This window comes from Corvus kubaryi, unplaced genomic scaffold (genome assembly GCF_017639235.1).
Source record: "Corvus kubaryi isolate FWS band 111438036 unplaced genomic scaffold, C.kubaryi_AGA036_p1.0 37396, whole genome shotgun sequence".
In the NCBI taxonomy this organism is placed as follows: domain Eukaryota; kingdom Metazoa; phylum Chordata; class Aves; order Passeriformes; family Corvidae; genus Corvus; species Corvus kubaryi.
Window position 1 is genome coordinate 31,295,833 of NW_024581135.1, and position 15,134 is coordinate 31,310,966.

Consider the following 15,134-nt stretch of genomic DNA (forward strand, 5'->3'; position numbering starts at 1 on the left):
AGACAAATGGCAAGACAGGTACCATCAAAACTATTCCTTGCAAATGTTTCTTCCTCCCTTCTACGCATCAGGGAAAATTCAAACCTGAAAAAAATGCTATTTAGTTTGGGAGTCAAGTGTGAAATGCTGGTCTTAATTCAGCATCAGATAATCTTTCCAATACTATTATCATGTACAAAGCTTTACTTAAAGTGGTTCTATGAAATCATAAGGTTGCCTACCAGCCTCCAGCAGTAATGTTACAGAGATTCCAGCAAGGACTAACACTGCTGCGCAAGTGTTGCCGTAACTGTTGGTACCCCTAACTGGGAGGAAGATCAGCAAATATGGACAGGTGCTGTCAGCTCAAAATGAAATCAGTAACTTAGCAGGGTACCAAAAGACACTCCAGGATTCTTGTGCTATTGGTTAAAATAGTCCAACATTCACATGTAGATCCACAGACACTGTGACACAAGTACTGAAGATTTCCATTGACAATGGAAATCCATTTCTTAGAGGCAAGTAATAATTACAGAGTGGTAGCACTTCGGAAAGAACTCTTAATGCTAAACTAAATCAATACAAGGCAAAATTCAGGCTGAGAGCAAAGATGTGCAAAAAATCATGCAAGCTATTATGGGGTAGTTTGTTACCAGCCTCTCCTTCTGAATTGTAAGGTCTGATTTTGGATTTATACCACCCTCAGGAGCTGTTTGAAATACTGCTTAGAATTAGTTTGATTTCACAGCAGTTGAGAAAGACTAAATTTCAGACATTTTGCATGCAATAAACCAGAAAAACATGAAAAAAGAAAATCTATAAAATAAGTATTGGTCAAATATCTGATGTAGATATGGCTTGTGGTTTGCATGATCCCTCACCTAATTTAATTTTTAAGGAGTTTTCACAGCTTGAAGCTTAATTATTCATTCTGAAGCAAAAAGCAAAATATGAAACCCTACAATGAAAATCACAGTTCATATTATTATTTTATTAGATACACCGCAGCAAGAGTTCTAGACACTTCCCAGCTAAATAAAACAGTAAGTCCTAAAGAAAGGACTGAAAGCCCTGATAAAACCAAACCTGACAACCACATGCATCTAATGTTAACCGTAATAGAAAGTGAAAAGACTTATGCTATTACACTGGGTGAAAACCACAGTTATTTTAGATCTTGTCTGAAGTTCCTAATCTAGGTTGCCTTAGAGTTTACATTAAAGTTTTTAAAAGTGCTTGGTTGTTTTTGAGAATTACGAGGTTTTGAGAATTATGAGTTTGACCAGAGTCCCATAAAACCTATGCTTAACTGAGGTATGAGAAATTCAAAGACGTCTGAGTACGTGGTGGTTTTGCCACCCACACTGCATGAAACAAGAGGTGCGAAAAAGGGTCACCACTCTGATTTCAAGGGCACGGGTAAATCACAGCCCTTATTAAGCAGGATTTGCAATCCTGTGTGGAGCCTCTCCACAACACCTCAGCATGTGCATGGCGTGCTCAGTGTGTGGCATAGGCACAGAGAGCCCCCGGAGCAGCAGCACAGCAGCCTATGCAGTTTTTAAGGGAATTTGACTTGGGTGAGAGCTTCTCAGGTTTTGTTCCCTGCCAGCACACACCAGTCTGCTAAGGGAAAGCTGTATCAAGTTAACGCAGGAAGACCCAAGGGTCTGACAGGCTGAATTGCAAGAGTGGAGAGAGGAGCTGGGCACTTCCTTAGGCAGAGAATTAATACTGCTCTGAATTGGGACGTGTCTCCTTTCTAACCCCCTGAATCATGCCAGCCCCATACCATTAAAAAAGGGGAGGTTCCTTTACAATCTGCATTTCACACCAGCTGTTGGTCCCACACAGCCGGGGGGCCCCGTGTGTGAGCCATTGCAGAGGCCTCAGCAGCACTGAAGAGCCAGGGAAGGGGGACGTGCTGACAAATCACACACTGAAGGCAACAGACTCGGAGACTTCATCAAGTACCCAGAACAACCGTGCTGCACTTAAGGGAGGATGACATTAGGTTAGATAACAGCACAGCTGACCATTTATCTACCAAAAAGGAAAGCGATAGCAGCGCCAAGAAATTGTTCTCCCTTTGAGATTAATGTCTCTGCATATTACTGACCAAAGAGATTGTAGAACAGAACATTCACAGTGCAGCTTTAGTTAACTGCCTCCCTAAACCCTACTATCATTATTAATTCAGTAACATTAAGTAACATTAACTAATTAATGTTTCTAAAGTGTTTATCAAAGCACACGAGACCAAGTGGCCATTCATTTAGTATGATGGAAAGAGAAAGACTCTGATTTTAACTTTTTCTGTTTTAGTGTCACAGTGAAAATACAGTAATTTCTAAAAGGTAGAAACTAAAGCCTTTGCTCTCTACCAGATCAAAATCCTTTCACATCGATGGATGTTTTTATTGCTAACGGAAGAAATCTTGGAACTGTCTTTTCTTCCTGTTTTACAGAACTTGGTATGAAAAAAACATTTTATGTGACAACCAGCCTAATAAGAGTCTCCTGAAGAAGATATCATCCCAAGAGATCCGTGCTGCATCTAGGTATTATTGCCTCAGGAACAAACAACTTACTTGCTTCAGTGTATGTACATAAGTACCTATCTCTTTCACTATTCCTAGGTTATCTATTTTTCTGTAAAGAAAGAAAACCTTCACAATGGGACACGCAAGAACTGTCACCTTGTTAAATAACTTCCTTTATTCTGCACTGCAGCAGAAGCAGTCAGGTTCTCACAAAGCCTCCCTTAGTCTGGTCAGACAGCAAGGTAGAATCTGCCTTCTTGACCACTGCAGGTAACACAGGGACTGATAGGCTGAGGCCTGAGACTGAATGCTTGGCACCAGAATTTTCATCAGCATGTAACACCTAAATATCATTAACAAACAAATCTACCCATATTATTGCATGGTTCAGCTTCAGCATTTGTTCCAGTCACCTTCTAGAGGAATGACTAAGTCTGGGTGTCTAATAGTAATTTATTAAAGTTTTTAACAGGTTACTATGGCTAAGCATTTGAAATTAGGAGTCAGAGCCTTCCCTAGAAACATATAGAGAAAAACATCCATCAATATGCATAGCTCAAAAATAGTTACTTCTGTTATTTTTTTCTTCCCCCCCAAACACGAGATATTCTTTGGATGCATATTTATTCTTTGCCAAGAAAAGAGCTGTATCTCCCTAGAACAGAGTGAGCTTGGCAGAATGCCTTGCCTGTGTCATTCTCTCATAATATTTAGGACCATGTAAATGGTTTTAAACAGCTGATTGCTACAATTGCAAAATGGTGTCATAGAATGCTGGGTTGGTATAGCTACAACATGAAAATAAGCCTAGTATTTGCATTTCCTTCAACAGTAACATTCACTGCAGAGCCTACACATTTTAAACTTTATGTTTTTGAGATATGCATGCTAATATTTAGGTTTTGACAATAAAGGAAAGTAGGATGAAAGTGTTACTACAACTGACCAGTCATTAGCAAATTTTTTTTCACTTTTGATTTATGTTAAGAACTTTAATCAAGTTCAACTTCCTAAACCAAAGCAGAAAAAACCAAGGAAAATAAATCTGAACTACTTAGCCCATACCTCATGTCTTCTAGCTACAAAAAGAGCTACACTGTCTTTGATAAAAGCTTCTAGTTAAAGTCAAAAAAGACTGGCATAGCATAATTTATTTTAAGTGATCACATTTTTGCAAGTTTTCACTAAGACGTATGTAGAGATCAAACCTCCAGCTCCATCTTTGACTTTTGTAGTCTTTTTGCAGAGAAAGAGTTCAGTGAACTATTCCAGTATTACTATAAATAAATTGGGAGGAGTATCTATTTAACTTGTAAAAAGTGTTTGAAAAGCAAGCTTTTGAAGAATTTCTTACTGTTAAAGTAAGAACATTATGTAGATAGGTCAAAACAAAGGAAAAGGAGCACAAATGACAATCTCAATACAATTAAAACAGAATTTTAATTTTCTGATTCCAGAACATTGAAATAACGTGGTATAAAAGTTTAAGTGAAACTTTCTTTAAAATTCAAACTGGAAGGAGAAGAAAGGAGTTTGAACAACCATGAGAACAACTAAAATATGCATTATCTGTAGCTTCGTCTTGCTTATGCACTTAAGGTACATCCTTTTATGTACCAAAAGGATTTGATTTCACAAAATAGTGTTTTCCTGAGTGAGCTACTTAGGATGTTCTCTGCAATTTTCCAACAGCCTTATAAGACAAATTCTTATGAAACCAAGTAGCCATTGTGACTCCTATCAAGGTCTGGTTGGTAATTTATTTCACACAGGATAAGATATTTTGCCTTTAACTAGATACTCATCCAGCTATCTCACAGTGTACCTGTGCAACTCAAGCATTTAAGCTGCAGCTGTGTAAATTTTAATAGGGTTGAAGCCAAAAGGTTCAGATTCTTTCCATGCTGCTCCCACTGTAAAGCCAGTATTTGTGCCTATGGCTCAGCAGCACGCATGTCTTCTGGAAAGGAGCTCCTGAGGTTTTGGAGAAGTGACAAATAGTTATTGTTGTAAATATCATTGTTAACCTGCCTAGAATATTCTTTACAGCAGGCAAGAGATAAGATTAGTTCTGCAATACCTTTTTGGAGATAATGCAGATAAAATAAGCAACAGGAAATTATCCTTCTATTCTCACGGTACCAGCAAAAAAAGGAAAATCCAGGCTTAGCTGCACAGACCCAAGAATCCTTCGGAGAAGGTTTCCAAAGCTCACGCCTCATTTGTATGCTTCCTCTGAAGACATACTGGAACCCTTTTTTCCCCTAAACAATTAGAGCTGTCCCTTCTGCCTTCAGAATGTGAATATACTACCATAAATACGTGTCCAGTTGCATACAAATGCTTGCAAACACACACAAACTGTCAGACTGAGCACTTCCCTGTCTCACCAAGAGGAGACCTTTGGGTCCTTGCCAAATGAAGGTGGAAACCCTGCAGGACTCCTTGCTGGTGTACTTGAAGGGGTGCTGCCACAGCCTAAGGAGAACAATAGTACAAACAATACTTCAAAAACCAGAGTCAGAAATCAATCCAAAAAAGGGACTTGGCCACTGAATATTGGTTCGACCACATGTTTAGGAAGACAAGGAACAGTAACTGGAATACATATGACCTCTTTGTGGAGGTAGTATAAAAGTATTAACTGATTTTTGTGTCAAGACCAGCTGAATACAGAAATATTTGTTATACCAAAAAAGTACCCTCTTTTCCTTCCACACATCACTCCTGAAAAAAATTTTTATTCAAAAAATCCTAGAATCATCAAGCAGCAGCTTTTTTTTGGTGGGAGCAGAGGAGGAAATATAGATCTAGTTTTGGTTTGTTGAGTTGGTTTTTTTTGTTTGTTTTTTTGGCTTTTTTTTTAATCTCTTCCCTGGAAGGTGAATGCTTTTACGAAAGAACAAAGTGCAACCACAAGGATATTTGAAGACCACAGTGGGGGAGCCTGTGGCTACTTCATGCCTTTAAAACTATATGAGTATCTCCTCTTTGTGGTTTTTATCATTATTCTTAATGTGGAAGCCCAGCACACAACAGGCCATTTGTTTAAATCACCGATGTGAAATAGACTCTGACAGAAGGAAAGTATTTACTTTAGGACTACACTTATCCCCCATCAGTCTTTTGGGCCTTCACCTATTGTCTGCTCATTAGGAGAAAAAATATAAACCAAAATATTTGTCATCTCTGGAATGCAGCATGTGTTGATGATAAAAATAAAGATCATATTATAGCCAGTCCATTCCCATAAAAGAGCATTCTATAACCTTTGATTGCAGATTTTTATATGCCAGCCCCTGCCCATTAAATGCATCTGTCTACACTTTCATAAATAAGACCCATAAAAAGCCATTGCACAGAAATATTATTGCTGAAACTTATGATTTAAAACAGGCCATTACTTCAATATATTCTATTTAGCATTATAAAGACCATCTACATCTCAGGAGCTGGTAATTGGCAGCAATTATCCACCTTATTAACTGCTATCATATGGAAAAACCCCAGAAAATTTAGATTCTCACATACATTGAACTTCATGTCATAAGAAAACTGAGGCTGCCATTCTTTATGGGATGAAGGAGGACCACTGGCATGCAATAAAGTAAAAACTAAATTCAATTGCTACGTCCTCCACAACCTCACCCATTTCAGCCATTGTAATTCAGTAGAAATATATATTTACAATTTTAGCACTATTTTGTGTCACTTAAAAAGTTTCAGTCTTTTGCTCACAGAGGGTTTGAATTACAGTCATTCCATATTTACATATGTCTCTGTCTGGAAGGAACAGTAGTTTTCTTTCACGTTTCTGATGAGGCAAAAGCCAGGAAATACTAGTTATTTTTTGCTTACTTATATGCACTAGTTCTTACACTAGCATCTTTTATTAGAAGGATGCAGGATCAGTAAAATGTGCCGAACTCATTTATGCAAGGCAATTCCATTCACTAAAAAAATAAGCAAAACAAAACCCCCATAGTTAATGTTTTCTGTTTTGTTTATGCAAATAAATCACATTACAAGATCCAGTCCAAATTAAGAACAAGTAAGTAATTCAGTTTAGATACAAATATACTAAGAATGAGAAAAATTTACATAACAATATAGCATTTAGAGAGATCTCTTACAGGAGAATTACATTAATATCCCTAAGCTACTCAAAAGAGTGACTGAATTTACCAAGATGCAAACATATTTCAACTTGAACAGACTTCCATCTGCATTACAGACTTTTTTCACCACAGCATTGCAAGGGGAGCATACTACCACATGTGACTTTAAAGGAAGAACTGAAAATTAAAAGTAAAGAGGACTCTTCAAATCCCCTTCCCCAAAACTGGATCACATACAAAAGCAAGCTTCCAAAAGTGCAATAGATACAGAAACATTTTCACAAGCTTTGTCATAACCACAAAACAACAACATACATGAACATAAATTGTTCATCAATTTGTTTTTGTGGGAGAAGGAAAGAGATCCTTAAAAAAAAGACAATCAATCTTTTCAATGTAATTTACTGCACTCATTGATCAATGAATGGAAAACAGAATGTTTATTTTTGTGCAGTTTGTACAGTCATATAGTGTCGCTGTAACCCGCAGCGACAGTGAGAATCACGACACAGGAATTCCAGGATAAATGGCATTCTTTAATTAATTACCACCTCATTTATATAACTTGATTCACAATAGAGAAATGACATTATTGGGTGCTTGACCATACACCTCCCAGAGTGATTGGCTGAATGCGACTACACCCATTTCAAAATATTTTCTTCAGTGAACCAAAACAATATCCACTGCATTCTCACAACACTCTGCACCTGCAAATAGTTTTCAAAACTGTCTTTCACTGTTTCTCAACTAAAGCATGAGAAAGGAAAACTTCACAAAATGCTTCAGCAGCTGGAAAATTCCTCTGCTCCTGCTTTTTAGCATCCACAATACAGTATTTCTGCAACTGAGAATTTTCTCCATAACACACATATTTGATAGTCCAACCAAACTGTACTGAAGTCAAGACAAAGGCTATGTTGCTTTGAATGGTTTTTTTTTTCCATTAAAACATGCAACTTAAAATAGCAAGTGCTGACATCAGCTTTAAACCTAAAATGAACCTTTTTGTCAGTATTAGTTCCTAAAGTTTGTTTCCCTGTTATACAAGCTCATGGGTAACAGAAGAGAGCAGATATCACAATCTGGACAGCTGAAAGGTCCCATTTATTTATCATTACCTGTCTAATTACCTTCTGAAACAAGTTGAATTCGTTTAAAAATCCATGTTTTCTTATATTTTTCATTGTAGTTAGTAGGATGAAAGATGAACAGCTTGATTTTTTTCAATTTGAGATTTAAGCATATCAATTAAGCCTTCAACTAAAATGACTACCAGACAAGTAAAAAAAATTCCAACTCAAATACAGTAATTCTAACTCAAATACAAACAAACTCTCCAGGTGAGTTCTTGTTTGTACTAAATCTTGGGCAGTCAGACAGGCAATGGCTGCACCAGTTTTTTAAAGCCAGAGCACTCAGCACAAGGTTGTCAGCTGAAGTGGTTATTTCATGCCCAAACCATGACCCTCAAAAATAAACTTACACAAAGTAGTGGCTCCAGATATTATACCTGTAGTAAGAAATTGTGCTGCAAAATGAAATACTGGTAATGCTGAAAGTGGAGGTCTGTGCTCTCAAGAGCACTGCTCTGATTTATGACGAAGCTGCTGTTCCCATAACAGATTCACTCCATAAGCACTCATGCCACACATCTTATCTATGGAATCTTTTGCCTGCAAAGGATCAGGATTAATTTAAAAAAGAGCTCTCTTTCTGTCTTAGCAACTCATATCTCATTGCAATTCTTTTGTGAAAGCACAGCTTGCTATCCAGCCTCCAACAGAAAAAGAAGAAGGGGAAAAAAACAAAGAAAGCTTGCTTGTAATGCTTCTTTTCTTGCTTTGCCTACCAATGTCTGTAAATAAAATAATTTCCTGAACATTTAGAAGGAAAGTTTTTGCTCGAATCAGGTGATGGCATGAGAACAGAACTCATCAGCAAGAACAGCACAGTCCTAAACATTGTAGTCCCCAGTTTGCCCAGTTCAAAAAGAGCGGAGCCATGGCATGAGCAACTACCTTCCCTATAGGCATCCTGTTAAAGGACTGGTATAGGCTGATCTTCACAATGAACATTAGGGAACATTTATCCTATAAAGCTGCCCAATTCAGATACAATCTGTGCCTATTATCAAAGCATCACCTACATCTATTTAAATTCCCCTCACAATCCAATGTATTTAAGACTCGTTTTTGTAGCTTCAAGGTAACAGAGCACTGTGAACTTGTAATTCACACAAACCCTACCAGCACAGCCATATGGAGACTGCTTTGGGTTTAGCAAGAACTGCTTGGGAAGCCACAGCAGTCACATAGTTAATTCCTCAAACTATCCCCATTCTTGTGGGCAAAAGAAACCCACAAAGAACCCATCAAGAAATGGAAATCACTGTATCTCTGAGATCTGGGAGGAAAAATTAAATACAGTAAAGGATATCCAGCTATTGAACCCATTTTCAAATGCAGTTATTACACACGAAAACTGATAGAGCCAAGCTCTTCTGAACTTCAATTTGCATTAAAAATATGTAATTTTCACTTATTCTTGACAATTGCTTAACTGAAACTTGTTTTTTTCCTAGGGTCTGAGAATGGAAATGTCACGAGTGTTACTATGAGTAAAATAAACGGATGACAGCATTGAATTCCTCTGTCTCCTCAGGTTCTGAATCATTATTAGGAATCCACACTAATTGCACTTCATTATGCCTGACAGCTTTTATATGATACTTTTTTCTTGTTGGGGTAAAGAGAAAGCACACGAAATTGACTGAACAACAAAGCAAATGTCTTTGAATACAATAACATGCAAAAACTTAGGTATGGACTTAGTAAGAAATTAGTAAGAAATTTTCTTACGAAGAAATAAAAACAGAGAGAAATTAATTGAGACCCCTCAAATGATCCCAGAAAACTGAGGATACAACTGCACAACCTGATGATACGGGCAAGATGCAGAAACTGCCAAGGGTGATAAGAAATAGTGACAGAGCATTTTAGCACTCTGGGTCCAGTAAAACACAACTGGTCTGTTTCTGAAACATGGCAGGCTGAGCTTCAAACATTATCAAAAGTCAATAGAAAAAAAAAAAAGGAAAATAATTATATGGTCTCCTAGACAAAACAATCTACAACTCCCAAGTTTCTTTCTCAGCCATGATAAGTCAATCCACAATTAAAGAATAATGAAATGGTTTCTGAAATGATGTGGAAGAAGCTTGGCAACACTATCAAGCACTTGACAGGTACAGATCTGTTGATATCGAGATGTTACAATTACCTACAAGCGGAAATAAATCAGCACTTAAGAGAACAGGCTATGGGTTTAAGCTTATTTCCTCCTGCTATTGGGATATTAAATGATCTTTCATCCTACTTTGCAGTTTTTGTGAGTAAGTGTATCTTCCTTTTGTGACCATGTGCTGATATTCTGGACCACTTCCCTCATCTTGATTCATCTGGCTTAACAAACAAATGCACTAGACACACAAGGATGCAGGGATGCTCTCATTTCATGTTGGCCTAAGGTACGCAGATTCCTTTTATTTCCAGCTTTGATATTGATACCAAAGCAGAAATTCTTGTTACATAAACAAAATATTTACACTCAGTCCAACTGAGGCTACACCTACTTATTCATGCAAGGCCTTCACCTCAGTGTGTGCCACACTTAAGGACCTTTAGAAGAAAACATGAAAAGTAAAGAAAGAGACCTACTGAGTATTTTCTACCTTACAAACAAATGGGGGAAATAGCAACAAAGCTGTCAGTAAAAAAAGCTGCATCCCTAATGCTCCTTCTAAAGACATATGTTTAATCATAAACAGACCATGAAAAGAGACTAAGCAAGCCAGAGGAGCAATATATATAACTCAATATTTAGTGGTTTGATGTCCTTTTGGAAAGCATGCCATTTCAGATTGCTACAAATCCAGAATAGCTTCTTACAGATAAAAAATATCCTGCTGCATGAGATAGTTCAAGTATATTAAACACAGTTTGAAAAAATACCTTCTCCAAGAATAAGAATCCAATGAATATATATAAAGAAAAGTCACTGCCTTAGAAGTTCTAAAACCCTCCAGCACATCGTTTGGTGTGTGCAGGCAAAAAAAGAAAACAGTGTGTGTATTTTATGCATATGTATTTGTGTGTGTGCGTGTACACACATCCTGCAATAAAAAAAATACGGAATTCAACTTCCGCCTTAGAATGCAGAAGTCAAGAATGCTTTGCTCTGTACTTCTTCTAAAAGGGTGCTCATTTCTATCTAGAAAATTCAGTGCATTGATTAAGTTTTTCCTTGTATAATTCTTAATATTCTAAAGAATTTTTACAGGGCATTTATGTCTCCATGAAACATAAGCTAAGTTACTTACCTTTCTTCCTGCTAAAAGCACGATTCATGTTTAAAAATCTACCCAGTCAACGATATTTCAGGGTTTGGTTTTTTCCTCCCCACTTTAACCTGCAGAACAACACACAAGAAAACAGAAAATTCCATTATTATCGTTGAAGTTCTATTTATCTTCATATTAAAGACACTGTGAATGATCTTAAGAATTCCAAAACAATTCTGAGAAACTGGGGATGTGCTTTGCTGAGGAAGAACTATCAGCATTGAGAAGACCTATGTTCAAAATGCCCAGTGGTGCTTCACACAGAAGGACATTATAAGGTTCCTTCAAGATCTTCTTCCGAAGATTTCAGAGGCACAGAGCAGGTGGTATTATACATATACATGAAGACAAATGCAACACACAAATAGCTTGGAAAGAAAGCTTTAAAATGAATGCTGACTACAAGACTCCATAAAAACACTCAGTTCACATTTGCACTGCCCTGTTTTGTGTCATTTAGGCTGCCAGATTATTTCAAGCTAGGCTTTCGTCTCCACACGGGCTTGAAACTCGGGGGAAAAAAAAAATATCACAATATATAGACTCTTCTTCCCCCAGGGACTCAGTACTGAAAAAATTGCCTTCTATCAGTGCTACGATCTCCTTGCTCCATTTACCTCAGATTGTACAGTAATTTCTGTATTTCCTTCCCTTAAAAAAATGGATACACTCTTAAATTCTTATATAATTTTTGATTCACAATACTATTTTTGAATTTTATTATTTACCAACATAAAAAAACAATAAAACCCACTACATCCAAAACTATTCAAGACCATTCTATTCTGCAGTGTAGAGTTTTTTCTTTTACAACCACATGAAAAGATATTCCTATTGCTGATTTTCATTCTGTTCAGATCTTCCAACCAGAAGTTGCACCAGTGCCCTTCTCTACTTTTCAAGCAGTCTAGTCAAAGAAAAAGAAAAAAAAGGGGCATGGTAAAACCAGAAAATTAAAGCACTTTGCTATCAGATGATTTTTTAATCAGCTAGAACATTACCTTTGCCTTGAATAAAAACCAAACTTAGGCCAGTATTTCAAATGCCAGCATTAAGATGACAAATTTATTTAAGATACTTTATGCAGCTCATGAGTCCTTGTGGTACTCACCCCTCTTTTTCAAGTAAGTTGAATACCAATTAAAGCAATTATATCCAAATTTCCACGTAAATATTTGATATTTTTCAAATTAGAACATATGGGCAATTACAGCTAAAATAAAACCAACCCAACAAAACCTCAGTTTTATTTTCCACTAATCACTGATGCAGCAGGACGACTTCTCCCCACAGTCCTGTGAGAATGAAGGAGAAATCCCCGTTTACTTAAACTAGCATACGACCAACCATTTGTTCCTTAAAGCAGAGGTACCAGATCACTTTTGTTTTACAGATGGTACTGAGCATTTAAGAAGGGAGGACACAACACAATAAGCACAGGCAGGACTTATCCATGCAGTTTCCATGCCATGATTCAGATGCAAAGCCCGAAGAGCACATTTGGTGCCCAGCAGTTCTAACAGCGAGGCTGCAAGAGCCTCATCCACCTGCACAGCCATGCCCTGCCCTCACTATGGGCAGCACCACATGGAAAGCTGGGGGTACATAGGGGTCAGTGAAATCAAAAAACACCCATGAGGGCTCTGAAGTTCTGGGAATGGTTTTAGCAGCATCCCTGGAAAGGGCAGTGGCATGACTGGGGGAATTCTAACAAGCATCAGTGTCCCCAAAAGCTGAGAATGCACGAGTAGCTCTCCTGGCAGGGCAAGCACAGTGTGGGGCTTTCACCATTGTAAGAGAGGACAGTCAACTCAGTTGAAATAAAGTAATAAGGAAGAACATTGGAATTGCAGCTTTTAAGCAACTACAAGTGTGTTTGGCTTACAGGTTTAACTTGGGCAGCCTATTAGATATGCTTAGGATATATAAGCAGTAGCCAGTAGCAGAACTTTGCTCAGTATGTTCACCCTCATGAACTATCACAGCCAGTTTTGAGTAAAAAGAGCTTCCTTTCCCCTCTAAGACACCTCTGGCAGTTGTCTTGCACAGCGCTAGGCCAAACACTTCAGTTCTCCTCCACAGTAGAATCAAAACACGCCCTTTTTCGGAATGCGGGGGTTTTTTTTGTGTACTCCTATCCCCATCCAAGAAACCGCTAAGGAACATATTTGAGATGGTTGAGATGCATAGAGCATCTTCTAAATAGAAACTCTGCAGCCACATCACAAGGCAGCTGGCTGGCCATGTTTCTAGAGATCACCATTCAAGTATTTTGTTTAAAGCACAGCATAACTAAGTACATGTTTCCTCCTCATGAGCAAGGATATATTACCATTGAAGTAACCTATGCTAATAAAAGCCAAATTTTGTTGGCTACTTAGCTAAAAATGGGCAGAATTGCCAAAACTATGTTCATAATTTCAATTCCAACAAAACAATATTCCAAATACAATTCCAACATAATTTCAATTCCATCAGTAGAACAAAACACAGATGTGGCTTACGCAACAAACAGTATCAAAGCACTTAATCAGTGTACTTCCACTTCACACAGAAAATGTTATTAAATGGGGAAACAGAATTAGCTACATGTAACCGCATTTACAATTCTGTCAAACTCTAATGCAAAAAACATCAGCAGCCTCTCAGATGCTGAAAGAGCAGATGATTAAATGCTCCATAAAATTTTGCTGCTTACAAAAGACCAACCCAAACCCCACAAGGTTCATTTCAATCTCCTCAGCTGCGCTTGGGGCAGGAGGGTGGTATCACTGTCGTATGCAGCACTGGTAAGTTTTCAATCAGAAAAGCAAAGTTAAGTTTAGACATATCCTGCAATATCTTTGTTCACAATATTCCAATGACAAAGAATAAAACTCTAAGGACTAAGCGAGCTGTTCTCTTACAGTGGATGGTAGACAGGTTTTTTTGGCAGATAACAATTGTGTTTCTGACAAATCTTGATGCAAAAAGCCACTGGAACAAACCAGTCTGTTAAAAGCTTGTAAAGAGCCAAAAGGAAGGCAAGTGAGAGAATTCCATTTTGGTGCAGGGAGCCCTGGGTACAAGGGGAGAGTCCTCCCTATAAACCACTTGACTTGCAAGGGTAAAGCAGTTGTAACAATCAGAGGCATTAGGGAACAGGAATGTGGACCAAGCCATTCCATTACTCATCACTCAGGAAGACACACCTAGGTAAAAAATGTTTCTCCACCTTACTATGAACAGTTTTCTTCAGCTTTGTCCAGAAACCAAATCCTACTGGGAACAGAAAACCTGTATGGGATTTCACAATATGGTTGACAAAATGCTAAGAGTTCTGACAGACACAAACTAGGGAAAATCTGGGTAATATCAGGTTATTTCCTTCAGGACAGAGAGAAAAGAAACAAAACGAAAAAAGAAAGAGAAGGCTTAGAAAATAATTGTATTACACTAAAATAAATTTCAATAACAGACAAACACCCTGAGCAGGAGGAGACATGACACCCACGGTCTGAACACTGACACGGGCATATGTCCTGGGCAGGTGAGTGTTGAAGCTGTCATATCAAACTTTAGGTAGTCACAGGGAAAGCAAACACCATCTTGTTTCTGTTCACTGTCATTAACCCCTTGGTTTTCACGGTGGGGTGCTGTCACAGCAAGGAGGAAACTGCAGAATGGCAAGGGGTGCAACGAAACAAGTGGCCGTGGTGACTGTGGTGTTGGCAGGTATTTGGACTGGGGAGTGCAAGGGTGGCAAGATTTGAAGCTGATATTACTGAGTAATTACTTTTTAACACTGACAATCATGTGGGTCGCTGTCTCCTCTGCCTGATGCAGCAAAGGCAGTGAACAATGAAGTGGAGTGGCAGACTTCCAGCTGCCAGCACAAGCGGCTGCAGCCCTCTCTGCCTGCTGAAACAACACTGCACTTCCACACAGGCGTCTACACACGCCTGCGGGCTCCTTCAGAATGCTGGGTTTTGATATGTTTTCTAAATTTAGAGCTGTATCAGACAAGCCAAGAGAACATACTTAGGAAGGGGAAGAAACAAGCAATGAATGCAACTTGTCTCCTTTGTCTCTTATTTGCTCTAAGAAACT

The 15,134-nt window shown here is 38.2% G+C and overlaps 1 protein-coding gene across 10 annotated transcripts in view; it reads right to left on the reverse strand.

The window, feature by feature from the left end:
* GULP1 (GULP PTB domain containing engulfment adaptor 1) overlaps positions 1 to 15,134 on the reverse strand; it is a 150,026-nt gene that overhangs the window by 68,442 nt on the left and 66,450 nt on the right. For all 10 annotated transcript variants that reach the window (XM_042041720.1, XM_042041721.1, XM_042041719.1 and 7 more), the window contains exon 2: positions 11,025 to 11,113. In XM_042041720.1, coding sequence (XP_041897654.1) covers positions 11,025 to 11,052 — 28 coding nt within the window. In that variant the 5' untranslated portion in view covers positions 11,053 to 11,113. The remainder of the gene's footprint in view (positions 1 to 11,024; positions 11,114 to 15,134) is intronic.